Here is a 16,256-nt window from a genome sequence, read left to right as displayed (position 1 = left end):
TTTGAGAACGAAATAAAATCAGTTGGAATTGAATAGTGAAATACATTACGTATTTGTATCATTTTAAGATTCATGAGTGGAAAATTTGATTTCTGGTGTGTTTAGAATAAAATTGTAAAGTATGAAATGATTTTTTAATAGGCAAAATTGGATGTATTTCAGTTTTTAATTCCAGGGTATTTTTAAAAAAACCAAATAGACTGTCTCACAGACAGTTGTAGCATCTCTCTCTCTCTCTCTCTCTCTCTCTCTCTCTCTCTCTCTCTCTTTTTTGTATGGAGGCTGCAGGACTCTGCAGTTAAGAGCACTGGTTGCTTTTCCAGAGGACTGGGGTTCACTTCCCCTCCTCCAGGATGAGACTTGGGCCAGCGAGGTTTGTTAGAAGTTGGCCCTTAGTCCTCCAGAAGCACTAACATGGTGGTTTATTACCGGTTGAACTCCAGTCCCAGTGGATCTGAAGCCCACTTCTGGCCTCAGCATGTACTGCATGCATGGGGTCCACAGACATACATGCAGACAAAACATCCTCCCCACAACACTTGAAGGCACACACACAAGAGTATCCATGTTGTTCCAAAGTATTGATTTAAATAAGTGATCAAACTGTGAGTGAATTATCTTACATGTAAATCTGTAAAAGTTTGGTTAACGATAATGATAGGGATAGAAATGATACATTTTGACATTAAAAACTACAATATATTCATAACAAATATAAGAATCATGAGAAAATACATGTAAGGCAATTTTTAGTATAGAGCTTGAGTTTTGATAACCCCATAAGGGACAAACACTTAAGAATTTGAATATAGGTGGTTTAGAGTTTTTCATTATTAATAGATACTAAAATCTAATTCAAAGTATTGAATTGTTAGTTTTTCAGGACTTGTCCAAATGGATGAAGATACACATTACAATAAAGGTACTGGCATTAAATAATATTGGCGGGGGGAGGAGCTAGATGATATGATGAAGTTCTGATTTGTTTTGCATTGTGATTTTATTTTAGTTGAAGATGTTGTTGGAAGTCATGTAGAAGATGCAGTGACGTTTTGGGCCCAGGTAAATAGAATTGTGGTTGATTTCTCTTTTCTACCTTCCCCTTTCTAGCTATGCCTTTCCTAACAAAAACAAAGTAAAAAGTTAAGAATAAATGTATTTTTTGTTTTCATTATCAGTATCACTCTTGATGAACTCATGTAGCACAAGACATACTTAGAAGACAAAATGACCCCAACTTGCAGTTTTCCTAAGTTGAATAATATGCTTGTAATACAGCTGAATTAAATAAGAAAAATTTCAAGATTGGGACTTCAAAATTATATTCAGTAGGGTCAGGAAGCCACATACTGTTGTATTTATGAAGTTATAGCCCCATCTAGAGGTCTTTTGTAAGATTGTTTCCTGAAAACAAACCTTTTTTTTTATTATTAAAGAAAACTTGATTAAAAAAAATTTAGCTTCTGACCTGTGTGTGGGGCTTTTTTTGTGCCTTTAACACAATGACTATTTTTCTCATTTTTATTCTTTGAGAATTTTATTAAACATGTTGTCGTCATACCCACACCTCTATTCAAAATAAAGTTTCGTTCTTGATCCTGCCATGGACCAGTTTGTTACACAAGGACTAGCAGACCTGCTGACATCGCAGGGGTTGTAGATGCATCAGCAGGTGGCCTCAGAAGGCGCACAGCACAGTTGGCCTAGGTGTAAGGCACACTCAGAAATTTCATGTTTTCCCAGTTTTCTTGGTATAAAGGTGAACAGTTCCATTGCTGGAGGGTTGGGCAGCCTAGTTTTAAAATAACATTAATTATATTTAACGTCTGAATTTGGTTACATGTACCATTTATATCTCTATAAAATAACATTTTAATGTGCTCTTCCTGTTTAATATTTTTAATTTTTTATTATTTTGAGAATTTCATACAGTATATTTTGATATTGTTATTTCCTAACTCGTAGATCCTCACCCACCTCCCTACCTATACACCTTCATGCTCTTTCTCTCTCTCTTTTTTTTAACAGAACTTGCCTCAAGTTTATTTGTAAAAACAGCATAAGGTCCTGAACATCTGCAAATACTGTGTAGGTGTTCACACCAGTCTGTCTGTCTTCACATTGGCAGACTGAGACCTTTTTTATGGGGCCTTCACAGGGGCCTGGGCACCTTTGGGAGCCTGAGCTGCAGCTGAGGCCTCTGCCTTGGCTTGAACCTTGGACTTTGTTTTTTGGAGCCTACGACCCCTGGCCATGTAGCTTCTAATCCGCTTCCCAAGCTTGGGGTGAGCAATTAAAGCCAGACGGGTGAGTTTGCGGCTGGGGCCCTTTGGCCCCTTGGGCTTCACCATCTGGGGCTTCACCAGGGCCTTGATGGCCTCCGCACGTGCACTCATGGCCTTTGCACTATTTGCCTGCATCTTCTTCAGGCCTTTCTTGTTGTGCTTCTTGGCAAAGCACATGTTCCTCAGGAACTTGGGGTCAACCCCTTGAGAGATTCATATCTTTATGACCGGGGTTTCTTGATGCCGTTTCTGTGCCATTTCCGGGACTGGTTGTGTGTGATGTGGTTCTTGAACTGGCCATGGCTGGATGGTAATCGGCGGCTCCTGAAGCGCCTGCAACAGGAAGAGAAAGAGCCATGCTTTTTCTCTTAAAAACAGAACAAAAACCCATGGTATTCAATTTGTGTTGGTTGACTACTCCTGCTCAGGAATGTGATTAATATATCCAGTATCATTCCATTAAAAATACCCATTTTCCCAGAAGCTATCAATTTTGTGTAGCTTCTTTGCTAGGTGTGGGGTTTTCATGTTCACTTTCCCTCTTCCATGCTGGGATTTGGGACAGCATTGTTTTGTTAGAAGTTATATTGTGGGGGAGATCAGATGATATGTCAAATATGGGACCATTCTTATACTCCTGTGCCATTTCAAAGACATTTCTCGAAAGTTTCTAGCATATCAGAAGGTGGTAGATTGTAAAAGGAATAAAGATAGGGAGAGGAAGAGCTCCATACTCAAGACACTGGGAGGTGAAAAAGAAAACCCTGTTCATTTTTTCTAATGGCATAAATCTTAATGTAAGATAAATATTTATGTAATTATGAAATTTGGAGAATTAATGAAATATTTCTGATGCCAATGACAGATTGAAAATCAGGTAAGTGTATTCAGTTTTAAATACAAAGTTAAATGTGTGTGGTAGTACATCCCTTTTATCTCAGCATTTAGGGGCAGAGGCAGGTAGATTTGAGTCATGGACAGCAAGGCTGACATAGACTTTTTCTCAACAAAACAAGAAAAGAGCAACAAAACAAGAAAAGAGCAACAAAACAAAAGCACCAAAGTTCTTGGGTTTCAGATTTTAGGAGGTGAATCTTTCTAATATACCCCAACCAATGGATTTTTGGTTTTGCAAGCTGTACATGGTAAGGGAGGGAAGAAAGTTGTGTTTATCTACACTTGCCATGGCTTGGGGCCTCCTTCTTTGATGGGACTAAGTGTACAGTGTGTAAATAGAAGTTATATGGAGCTACAGAAGAATATGATTAAAAGTTTTTAAAAACTGGGCTGGGGAGATGATTCAGAGGTTAAGAGCAGCGACTGTCTTTCCAGAGGTCCTGAGTTCAACGCCCAGCAACCACATGGTGGCTCACAACTATCTATAATGAGATCTGGTGCCCTCTTCTGATGTGCAGGCACACATGCAGGTTGACCACTGCATAAATAAATCTTTAACAACATCAAAAAGTTCTTAAAAGCCAAAGAATATTTAGAATTTGTGGTGAGTTATACTTAAGCACTATAATTTTTTATTTTTTATTTTTAGAGACAGGGTTTCTTTGTATAATAGTCCTAGCTGTCCTGGAACTAGCTCTTGGAGGTCATGGCCACAAGCTCACAGAGATCAGCCAGCCTCTTTCTGCCTCCTGAGTTCTGGGATTAAAGGTGTACACCACCACCACCCGACACTTATTTTTATTATTTTTTAAGTTGTGTATGTATGTTTTGATTCTTTATGTCTGTCCACAACTTGTGTGTCTGGTATTCATGGAGTCAGAAGAGAACATTTGATCTCCTGGAACTGGAGTTACAGACAATTGTGAGTTGCCCTGTAGATGCTAGGAATTGAATTGATTCCTTTGGAAGAGCAACAAGAGCTCTTAACAGCTGAGCCATCTTTCCAGCTGTGCACATACTTTTAAAATGGTGCTCACATGTTGTGGGTCTGGGTCTGTGTAATGTATTAATAGCACATGTGCCCCTTAATGATGCCCTATACTGATAGACAAATTATACATTTAAGTTCATTATATAGTAACTATATATATGTACTAAAATAATTCTTCTAGATTAGTGCTATCACTTTAGAAATACAATGTGAGTCCTATGAGTAATTAAACCTAGGTTTTGCAGCTATATCGGAGTAAGTAAAATGAATAGGTAAATTCATTTTAATACATATTTTTTATTTAACATAATATATCCAAAATATTGTTTCAAAATCTAATCAGCAAACTGGACATGGTAATCTCAGGTACTTGTGGGACTGAACCAAGAGGACCTGAGTTTGCAGCTATCTTGAAATATTTAATCATACCCTGTTCAATAAAATAAGAATGGGGATGTGGTTTAGTTGTACAGTATGTGCCTAGCATGTGTGAGGGAGGCTATGGCTTCCATTTCCAATGCTAGAAGAAAGTGCACTTACACACAATTGACAAATATAATAAAATATGAGCAAGATATTTGCATTCCTCTTCTTATATTGCATCTTTTTTATTTGTATTTGTTAGTGTATTTCCAGACTTTGATTTTCATTTATCTTTGTCATTAGTTGTTTAAATTTCAGGTTATGGGGACTAGAGAGATGGCTTAGAGGCTAAGAGCATTTGTTGCTCTTCCAAAGGACCCATGGTCCATTCCCAGCACCTAAGAGACAACTCACACCCTCTGTAATTCCGGTTCCGGGGATTTGGTGCCTTCTTTTGATGATCAAATTTAGCCCTCCTTGGCACCGAGCACATGTTTTGCACATAGATACATGAAGGCAAACACTCACACTCATAAAATGAAATAAATTTGGGCTGGAGAGATGGTTTTTAGTGTTTAAAATTATTACTCTCATTGTTTTTCTAGAGGATGCTAGTTCAAATCCTAGCACCATGTCAGGCAGCTCACAGTTGCCTGTAACTCCAGCTTTAGGAGATCAAATCACGCTCTTGCTAACACTGACAGACACAGAGACACATATGAATAAAATAAATTTAAAAAAATTAAAAATAGAGCTATGATCTAAACTGGGAGTCAGAACTTCTGTAAATGACCGGATAGCAAATATTACATGATTAATGGGTCATACATTCTCTGTTTTAGCTATTCATCTCTGTTAGCCCTACTCCTGTAGTATAAAAGCTGCCATAGACAGCATGTTGAAAGAAGGTATGCAGTTGTCACCCAATAAACTTTGTTCATCAAAACAGATTGCTATAATTTACCTACTTACTATTCCAACCATCAACTTGAGGCTCCCAAAATGCAAATCATAAAACCTTTTTGATGTTAGGAGTGAGAGGAGATCAGAGACACAAAGAGATTTGGAAGCAGAGGTAAGCCAGGGTGAAGAGCTGTTGTTTGCTTCCCCTGCCTGATTTCTTCCAGATAAGTCACTTGAAAGAGAATACTTCAGGATTGTTTGTGTTCTTAGTCAGATGAATGACAACTCTTTCCTCCTTCCCCCCCCCCCCCCCCCCCCCCCCCCCCCCCCCCCCCCCCCCCCCCCCCCCCCCCTTCCTTAGTTTTTTGTGTCCCCCCCCCCCTCGTGTGTATTTTTGAGATGAGTCTCACTGTATAGCGCTGGTTGGCCTGGAACTCAGTATGTAGACTGCCTGACTCTGCCTCTGAGTACTGGGATTAAGGGTATGTCAATTCATTCCCCACATCTATTTGTTTCTTTCTTTGAAAGGAACTTCCATTTATGTAGTCTGTGTATTGATAGTGAATGACAGGAATATTTTGATATACTTGAACTTTATTTACAGATTCCAAGAACTGATTCTAATGCTTCAGTTTAAAATTAGTTTTTTTTGTTGTTGTTCTTTTTTTGAGATAGGGTTTCTCTGTAGCTTTGGAGCCTGTCCTGGAACTAGCTCTGAAGACCAGGCTGGCCTCAAACTCACAGAGATCTGCCTGTCTCTGTCTCCAAAGTACTGGGATTAAAAGTGTGCACCACCACTGCCTGATTTCACTGAATATTTTATTCTTGTGTCTCTACAAAACTTTATTTGAATTCTACCTATGTGATCTGAGCTTCTTGCTATTAAACTTCATGTAGCTTAATATAATTTCTTCTAAGAATTTATTTGAATTATAAAATGATAGCACAAGAATTTGATCTAATTCCCAGTGCTCTAAAGTCCTTTTAAGTGTCATGCTTAGTAGAATCCTCAATTATATATAATACCAACAGAATTTATTGAATCTCATACTTTTTCTGTTTTCTTCTTAGAATATTAGTAAAAATAAGGATATTATGAAGCTCAATTGCTCACTATCTGAAGTTTGTCCTCATGCTAATTCAGTTTTTGGGAATCTTGATCCTAAGAAGGTAAGCTTTATTCCTGCATATAACCATTTCATCTTATATGTCTGTTTTTCTACATTTTAGAATTACAGATTTTGGAATTTGGAAAGATAGATTTTTTAGAATTTTTAAGAATTTCCAAAAACTATAATAATAGTAAATTTATTTAATTTAAAATAACTATGGTCAAGAATTGTGATATAAGTTACAATCTGGATGATTCTTGATCAAGTGTGGGGTCTAGTGCATGTTAGGTGAGCCCCCTACCACCAGAGCTGCGTCTTCAGCCTCTATGTTGATGTAAGACTTTTGTCTTATATGTGTATGGCTAATACTTGCTCCTAGTCTGTGCCTAACTTGATTACCGTCTGGATATCACTTGAAATCTGATCTAGATTAGTGTTTTTTTTTTATTATGTGATTTCTCTTTCCTACTTCAACTCTTCACTTAAAAAAAGATGGGGGAAGAAGGATAGGAGAGAAGAGGAGAGGGAGGAGAAGGGGTCCGAGTGAGAGGGAAAGGCAAGGGTGACACACACACACACACACACACACACACACACAAAGGGGGGGGAGCGCGAGCGAGCGCCTGTACTTGTTTAGAGACCAGAGATTGGGTATCTTTTTCTATTCTCCATTTTACTTTTTTTTGAGACAAGGTCTGTCACTGAAGCTGGGGCTCAATTGTTTTGGCTAAGTTTTCTGGCTTTTTTCATTATTTCCTCCTAAGAAACATCTTTGGCTAATCTTTTCTTAGTTGGACTTCTCCAACAAGACATTGTAATATCATACTATTGATAAATTGTATATGTTGTCATGTAGGGTGGAATTTAGGAGGTTTGTGAACAATTGTAATAGCTAAGATTTCCCTTGTACTGTTTTTCTCCAAATCTACCTTTTGTTTCCATGGAGACAATATTATCTCAGCTGAGAATGTATATTTTTAAGTGGTTATAACCAAGGAATGAGTTTTGTATCTTCCACTTCTACTTTTAGGAGACATTTGACAATGAAGATTGCTTTTGGTTGTCTTAACTGGAAGTGGTGCTACTGATATCTATTGGGTGATGCCAAAGGGAATGATGGCAAACATCCCATACTGCTCTTCACCTCCAAATAAAGAACCACCCAGTCACAAATGTCAGTAGAGCTGAGGCAGGATCAAAATTCATACTATATTTTTTTTGCTATTTTATTAAACATCATTAAAGTCTAAATTTGGTATTAATAGTATTGTCTAAACTTATTCAGTTAACCATGCAGCAGAAAGCACTTTATTTTATTGTTGATTTATTAAACAATTCAAGAGACAGTGAGTAACAAAAAGAAAACTTTATTGGCCAAAAAATGGAGAAGTGGAGTCTGTGCTTGCAGTTCAGCCTCTCTACTCCAGGGAGCTAAGGAGTTACAGTATAGGAATAATGAGGAAGAGAAACCAGGAAGAAGTACACATCTTTTCTGTGAATAGGCACACATCTTTGAAGAACTTGGGTGCTATGTTTTTCTGTGTCTTCTGTGGTCTGGTATTCTCACATACAACCAGAAGGTTAAAGTCTTAAAGAACACAGACAGAGGTGCCAAGCCTTTCATTCTGGTTCCAGTCACAAAATTAGACATCTGTAGGTCCAATGGAGAATCAGTGCTTTCATCAAAAGTTACCTTCAACTCTGTGACAAGTGACTGTTTTCTATACTCATACAGAGGCAAATGCGCAACAAGCTGATAGTGCATTGACCTCCAAAATTGTTAGTGTCTTTGAAGTTAATTAAGAACACAGAAACGGGAGAGTTTTGTTTTGTTTTCTTGGTAAAAATGTTTTTAATGTCCTTATGTAAAGTAAAAGGTATAAAAATCATTCTTTACTCACAGGAATTATGGATTCCACCAGGTTCAATATTAGACTTAAATAGAATATTCTTGGCATGTTTAGATATAAAAATATTTGACCTGCTTTCTTTCAGATATTAAAGCACTAAGATGCTTTTAAAACTTTGTTTTTTATATTTTTTATTTTTCTTTTCTTTTCAAAATTTATTTTTTAACTTATTTTTTTTTACTGGTGTTTCTTTTTCCTTTTGAAATATCTGTTTATTCTTTGACAATTTCATATATGTGTATAATACCTCTTGATCCTATCTAGCCCCAAATCCCTTTACCTACTCCTCCCAGACATCCTATGGTGTGTTCCCCTTTCATTTTTATACTTTCCTCCTCTAAGTCTTTCTTTTTGTAACCCACTGAGCCCAGTTAGTGCCCCCTTCTAGAATGTTGACTGATCATGGCTAAGTCTGATGTGCGTAACTGCTGGAGTGAGTTTGTGAGTGCACGGGCCATGTTATATCCAGGAGAATCATTTCCTAGCACTTGTCCCCATTCTCTAGCTCCTAGAGTCTTTCTCCCCTCTCTCCCATGATGTTCTCTGCTTAGAGGTTGGTGGAGATTTTCCATCTAGAGCTGAGTACTCAGTAGTCACGTATTTTTAGCACTTGGACTAATGAAGTTGCTGCATCAAATGCTGCCCATTACAGAAAACAGCTTCTCTAGCCAAGGTTGAAAGCAGCACTAATCTGTCTTTATAAATGTAAATTGTCTTAGTTTGCTTTCCATTGCTGTGTCAAATACCATGACCAAAAGCATCTTGAGAAGGAAAGTTTATGTTATCTTGCAAGTTGTAGTCCATCACATCAAGTGAAGTCAGGACAGAAACTCAAGACAGGAACCTAGAAGCAGAGACCGTGAAGGAGCACTGCTTTCTGGCTTGCTCAGCCTACTTACAGATCTCAGGACCACCTGCAGAGGGGTGACACTACCTACAGTGAGCAGAGCCCTTCCCACATCAACCATCAATCAAGAAAATGTCCCACAGGTTTGCCCACAGGCCAATCTTGTGGGGGACATTTTCTCAATTGAGGTTCCCTCTTCCAGAATGGCTCTGGCTTGTATCAAGGACATACATATTTAGAGGCAGTTTGACAACATGTCTATTTAACAAAACAGCAGTAATAGGTTCTCCCCTATGGCCTTCCAAGCTATGGGTTTTTGACCAGGTTAATAGTACCAGGCATGCGTTCCCTCCTATGGAGCAGGCCTCAAATTCAATCAGAAAGCAGTTGGTTATTACCACTGTTGCATCTTGCCTGGTAAAGCCATTTTATAGTGTTCAGGATTTATTTCTGGGTAGTACCTTGAATGACTTTTCTTCCCCAGTGGCCTGTATAGCACATTATGGCACTTTGAAAGATACACGCATAGACAAGTTTTCAGATAAGTTGTGGTTTCTCTGTGTCCTGCAACCAAAGTATGTTGGTTCTGTGGCAATAGAGTTTTACCATCTAGTTACAATGATGAGCCTCTGCATTTTTGGGGCTTCCTTGACCAATTAGTCATAGGGAGTTGATTTATGTTTACTAAGCTATCCCTTCATCTCTGGAGTAAAGACAACTTGGTCATGGTGGGTGATTTTTTGGATGTGTTCTTAAATTCAATGTGCAAATATTTTGTTGAGAATTTTTTTTGTGTGTGTGTAATTTCGTCACAGGCATCTCTGATTTTCTTGTTGTGTCTTTATTTGCTTTTGGTATCAGGGTACTAATAGCTTAGTAAAAAGAAGTGGGGGATGTTACTTCTTTCTTTATGGTAAGGTTTGTGAAGAATTAGTGGTGGTTCTTCCTTGAAGTTTGGTAAAATTCACCAGTGAATCTGGGCCTGAAATTCTTTTAGTTAAGAAAATTCACATTACTGCTTCAGACTCACTGTTACAGATCTGTTTACATTCATCTCACTTTGGCTTAACTTGTTGCATCTAGGAATTTATGAGTTTCTTTTAGTATTTCTAATTTTGTGAATGTATATTTTCAAGGTAAGACCTAATGATTTTCTGATCTTATTGGTAGCGCTGTAATGACTCCTTTTTGGTCACTTATTTTATCAATTGTCATCTTTCTTTTTCTTTTGGTTAGTTTGGCTAAGGTTTGTCAGTTTTATTATCTTTTCAAAGAACAAAATATTTTTTTGATTTTTTTTTTCCTCATTTCACTATTTTCTGCCCTAAAGATTTCTTTTCACCTATTGAATTGTGATTTGATGTGTTGTTCTTTGTGCCGGTTCTAAGGTGAATAATTGACTTATTTATTTGAGATTTTTCTGATTTCTTATGTAGGCACTTAGAGCTTTGCAGTTCCCTCTTAGGTTTGCTTTCCTTATATTTCAGGTTTTGGCATGTTGTGTTTTCATTTTCATTTGATTCTAGTAATTTATTTTTTTTTCATGTCTTTATTTCTTCAAGGACCCAGTTGTTTTTCAACAGTATGTTATTTCATAACATAATTTAGCCTTTCCTGTGGCTTCATGAATTTTTTTTTCTCTGCAGTTCAAAGAATTTCTCAAAGTTTTTCTATAGAGCTAGCATGGTGGTCATAAATTCCTTTAGCCTATTTTTATCATGGGAAGATTATAATTTCCTTGAATTATCATAGGTAGCTTTGTTGGGTATAGTAGTATGAGTTGGCAGTTTTTCTGAATTTGAAATAAACCTATTCAGGCCCTCCTGGCTTTTAAGGTTCCATTGAATAATCTGTTGTTACTTTAATGGGCCTGCCTTTATTATAGTGTGGTGTTTCTCTCTTGCAGCTTTTAGTATACTTTCTTTGCCCTGTATATTTGGAGTTTTAATTAATTTGACAACGTGAGGTTCTTTTCTGGTCTTGGTGTAAATGCCTATTGTATCTGGATTGGTACCTCTTTTCTTAATTCTGGGAAAGTTCCTATTAGGTTTCTTAAAACTGTTTTCTGTGCCTTCTAATTAGAACTAGATTTTCTGTCTTCCATGCCTACTCATAGATTTAGTCTTTTTAGAGTGCCAGTTGTACCTTGGAATTCCTCCTGCTACCTATTTTAACTTTGCTTTGTTTGATGGTTTCAGTTCCTCAACCTTGCCTTAAGCACAGATAATCTGTTCTCTCCTTGATCTGTTCTATTTGTGTGACTTTTCATAGAGCTTTTTATTTGACTTTGTTTTTTTTTTTAATTTCCAACATTTCATTGTTTTTTTTCTCAGTATTTTTCCTTACTGAATTTCTTCTTCATATCTTATCCAGGCCCTAGCCTTCCTCATTTCATTCAGCTGTTTTGCATTCTCAATCAGGAGCTTGTTTCTTTGATTTCCTTGGATATAATTATAATCATTCTTTGAGCTCTCTCTCTGTGATTTCATTTAACTCTTGCTAGATACCATTGCTGTAGGATTAGTAAAAATTGGAAGGATAATTTGTGTGTGTGTGTGTGTTTCTTATGTCACTGTGTTTGAATTTTTGTATGTGATGTTATTCATTTGCTATTTTTTTTCTATCAGTTGTATTCTTTCAATTGAAGTATTTGCAGTGTTTTTGTGGGACTTGGATGTGGTAGTGTTCAGTGTGTAGTTCAGAAAATAGTTCCCCAGTTAGGAGCTCAGGGTGCTAGGTATAAATTATGTATTACTTCTTTATCAGGATATAAACTTCAAGATAAACCACAGTTACTTAATATTATCATTATGGAGAAACTAACTAGCCAGTTAATGACAGTGGTCCCTTTGGCTTCCATAACTGCTAGAAGATGAATAACTAAGGATAGTGTGGAGTGTACTCAGATTGTAGTTAATAAAATTAGGAATGGTAGGGAGGTAGAGTAGGTAAGGATAAGGATTAATTATTTGTCTTAGTTAGGGTTTCTATTGCTGTAATGAAGCACTGTGGCCAAAAAGAAAGTTGGAAAGAACTCATTCTGCTCATATTATATTGCTGTTCATCATTGAAGGGAGTCAGGACAGGATCTCACCCAGGAATTCAGAGGCAGGAGCTGATGCAGGGGCCATGGAGGGGGGCTGCTTAGTGGTTTGCTCCTCATGGCTTGTTCTGTCTGCTTTCTTATAGAACCTAGGACCACCAGCCCAGGGTTGACATCACCCACAATGAGCTGGGCCTTCTCCCATCAATCACTAATTAAGAAAATTCTCTGTGGCTGGCTTAAAACCTGGTGGTATGGCAGTGGTTCTCAATCTGTGGTTTGCGACCCTTTCATAGGGGTTACCTAAGACCACTGGAAATATCAGATATTTATATTATGATTCATAAGAATATTAAAATTAGGTTATGAAGTAGCAATGAAAATAATTCTATGGTTGGAGGTCAACACAACATGAGGAACTTTAATAAAGGATCACAGCATTAGGAAGGTTGAGAACCACTGTCTTATAGGGACATTTTCTCAATTGAGATTCCCTCCTCTCAGATGACTACAGTTTGTGTCAAGTTGACATAAATCTAGCCAGCACAATATTAGATTTATTGTGAAAAGAAAAAAAATCAAGGTGTATAATGTAACTAGAATGTGAAAATTGTGGTACTGTTAAGGGTCCACAAATAATAGAGGTGGTTATATCTATGGAATGTTGTAATTAAGTAAAAAGAAGAGGTGATAAAGATGAAGGAATAAGAGGAGGCGTTACACGAGATGTGGGAGAAAAGTGTAGTAGAAACTGCTGTATATTAGACTGGTGGACTTGAGCAATATACGAACAAAAGGAGATCATCACAAGATATATATGCAAGAGTGGAGATTAAATAATAGAGAATAAGAAATAAAAAGAATGTTTACGGAGAATTGCTGGCACAGCTATGCTGAGTTGAGAGGTAATGTCTTCTGATTCTTCTGGCTCTAGCTCCTAGGTGTGTAAGGGGCAAGTAGGAACTGTTGGTCTCTGCAGCCTCAGTGTTCTTGGGGTTCTGGCATGTAGGGCATGAGAGATTTAAAAATCTTTCATGTTAGTTACCTTGGATTTCTGCATTCCTTTATGGCAGTTTTCTTTTCTTTTTTTACTTTTTTTAAATTGATATTTATTGAGATCTACATTTTTCTCTGCTCCCCTCCCTGCCTCTCCCCTCCTTTCTTCAGCCCTCCCCCAAGGTCCCCATGCTCCCAATTTACTCAGGAGATCTTGTCTTTTTCTACTTTCTACTTCCCATGTAGATTAGATCTATGTAAGTCTCTCTTAGTGTTGTTGTCTAAGTTCTCTGGAATTGTGGTTTGTAGGCTGTCTTTCTTTGCTTTATGTTTAAAAACCACCTATGAATGAGTACATGTGATAATTGTCTTTCTGGGTCTGGGTTACCTCACTCAAAATAATGTTTTCTAGCTTCATCCATTTTCCTGCAAAATTCAAGCTTATTTTTTTTTCTGCGGTGTGGTACTCCATTGTGTAAATGTACCACATTTTCCTTATCCATTCTTCGGTCGAGGGGCATTTAGGTTGTTTCCAGGTTCTGGCTATGACAAACAAAGCTGCTATGAACATAGTTGAGCACATGTACTTGTGGCACGATTGAGCATCCTTTGGAATATATACCCAAAAATGGTATTAGTGGGTCTTGAGGAAGGTTGTTTCCTAATTTTCTGAGAAATCAGATGGCATTTTTCTTGTCCTGAAGGTTGCCCTAAAATTTAATTTAGTTTTTTGATAATTTCATTTGTTCATATATAATACATTCTGGTTACTTTCTCTCCATACCAGCCCTATCATCCTCTTCCTCACCTGACCCTTTCCACATTTATGATTTTTGGTATTGTTTTGTGGCCCAGTTAGTTTAACCAGGGAATATGTGTGAGCATTGGAGCCCAGTGGGATGACTAGTAGGTACATAACTGAAAGGCAGTGACTATTCCTTGATAAAGCCAGAGTAATGGCATAGGCTTCCCTGGGCCTCTCTTTAATGTATGCCTGGCTGTTGATGGACCCGTGCTTACACAGACTCAGTATAGTCATGTGTGGTTGTGCAAGTACATGATTGTGATAGCTGAGTATTGTCCTCTCCCAGAAGACCAGAAGGTGGTCTTGGTCTTTTTTAAAATTTACTTCCTAAGAGATAGACTAGTATAATGGACTTGAGAATCAGAAGTTTGACTCTTGGTTCTGCTAAAGACAAGGCTATGACTTTGGATACATAATGGTATAAACAAAGTACCTCCTTCACAGGAGGATTAGATAAGTTACTGTGTTTATTACACACACTAGTGCACAGTGCTAATTTATATCCTGACCTACTTAGTGTACTTTTAATTAAAATGACAAATGTTTCTTTTTCTTCTGCAGATTTATGGTGGATTGTTTTCTGAAGATAAGTGTTGGTACAGATGCAAAGTCCTAAAAACCATCAGTGATGATAAGGCAGGAAATATGTATTCATGTTTTTGGGCTTAAGGTTTTAAGTTTATTTTGGTTCCAAAACTTTTTAAAATATGTAGTTTTAAAATTATTTATTTTTGTATGTACACACATATGTACGTGAGCACAAGAGCGCCACAGTGAATAGCATTTGTGAGGCCTGAGGGCAACCTGAGGAGTTGGTTCTTTCCTACCACCATTGGGTCCTGAGTTTGAGCTCAGGTCATCAGCTTTAGCAGCAAGCATCCTCACCTACTAGGCCATCTTGCTGGCCCTTGATTCTGAAACTTGGTGCTTATTGAGTCTATTATTGCTTATTCATAGTGATAATGTCTAGTTTAATAAACTTAAAATTTATGAAAAAAATTTCCTGCTAATATGAAAAATTAATTTCTTAAAACTAGATAAGACTCAGGAATATTCTTCTGAATTTAAGTTTCTGTACAACCATCAGGTTGTCTAAAAACAGGTAGATGGTACAGTGGTTAAAAGCACTGGCTGATTGTCCTGAAGATCTAGGTTCAGTTTCTAGCACTCACATGATGGGCTTACAACCATCTGTAATTTCAGTTCTAGGACAGTGCCCTTGTCTGGCCTCTTTAGGCAACATGTACACACATGGTACACATATATACATACCAACAAAATACCCATATACATAAATAGTAATTAATAAAATAAGAAAATTAAAAAATAGAAGTTAAAGTTTGTGGGTTATTTTTGCAGATTAGTTGGCTCTTTAAGTCCTACTCTTAATGGTTAATTGTAAAATAACTTTTAAAGTTCATCCTATTAACATTGATGAATAGAAAAAGAACATTTATTTGATCTTGAAGTTAGTTGTATTTTGAATTTGGTGTCAAATATTAACAATAAAGATTGGTTTTCCATTTGTAATCCTTAAGCTAAATGTGATCAATTCTTTTGTGTCAAGCTGTTTTATTTCTTACATTGAAAGCTTGTTAAGATTTACTTGCATATTTTTGTTTCACAATTTCTTGCATATATAAAAATCGACTTTGATAATATTCATCCTTCCCATTATCCTGTCTTACTCTCCTCCCACTCCTGCCAACCCTATTTTTTTTTCTTCTCAACAAACACCCTCCTCAGGGAGATAAGATTCTTCAGCAGAGTTGTTTGGGGGCAAAATATACATTGTGAGATCATGGAAACAGTTCTGCAGGCATTCCTTAAGTAATTTTTCTACATCTGTTTTCTAGACCTAAAATATATTTCACAATGTATGTGTTTGGAAAATATTTTTTCTTGATAAATGCTAAGTAGAACAATTTAATGATTTCTCTGATTGGTTTGTGTTTTAAAAATATCATTTAATATTGCCATAGATGTTTTGTCTTTGTAAAACTGAATTTTCTAATATAACCTTCCCCATAATTTGACAGTTGAAAAATATTTTGCACTTGCCTTTTGGACTGACTAAGATTTTAAATTAAGGCACAAAATGATG

General features: G+C 37.0%; 1 protein-coding gene and 1 pseudogene across 1 annotated transcript in view; one reads left to right on the top strand and one right to left on the bottom strand.

The window, feature by feature from the left end:
- Window positions 1-2,141: 2,141 nt before the first annotated feature.
- Window positions 2,142-2,813, bottom strand: LOC126491173 (60S ribosomal protein L29-like; annotated as a pseudogene).
- Window positions 2,814-3,400: 587 nt separating this feature from the next.
- Window positions 3,401-16,256, top strand: part of Stk31 (serine/threonine kinase 31) — a 68,995-nt gene continuing 56,139 nt past the window's right edge. The window contains 3 exon segments of the mRNA XM_050126619.1: window positions 3,401-3,430; window positions 6,511-6,609; window positions 14,714-14,788. Of these exon segments, the coding sequence (XP_049982576.1) occupies window positions 3,401-3,430; window positions 6,511-6,609; window positions 14,714-14,788 (204 nt within the window).

This window comes from Alexandromys fortis, unplaced genomic scaffold, assembly GCF_014885135.2.
Source record: "Alexandromys fortis isolate MF-2015 unplaced genomic scaffold, M_Fortis_MF-2015_v1.1 scaffold_245, whole genome shotgun sequence".
Classification (NCBI taxonomy): domain Eukaryota; kingdom Metazoa; phylum Chordata; class Mammalia; order Rodentia; family Cricetidae; genus Alexandromys; species Alexandromys fortis.
The sequence above is the reverse complement of the archived record's forward strand: the minus strand, read 5'-3'. Positions and strand labels throughout refer to the sequence as shown.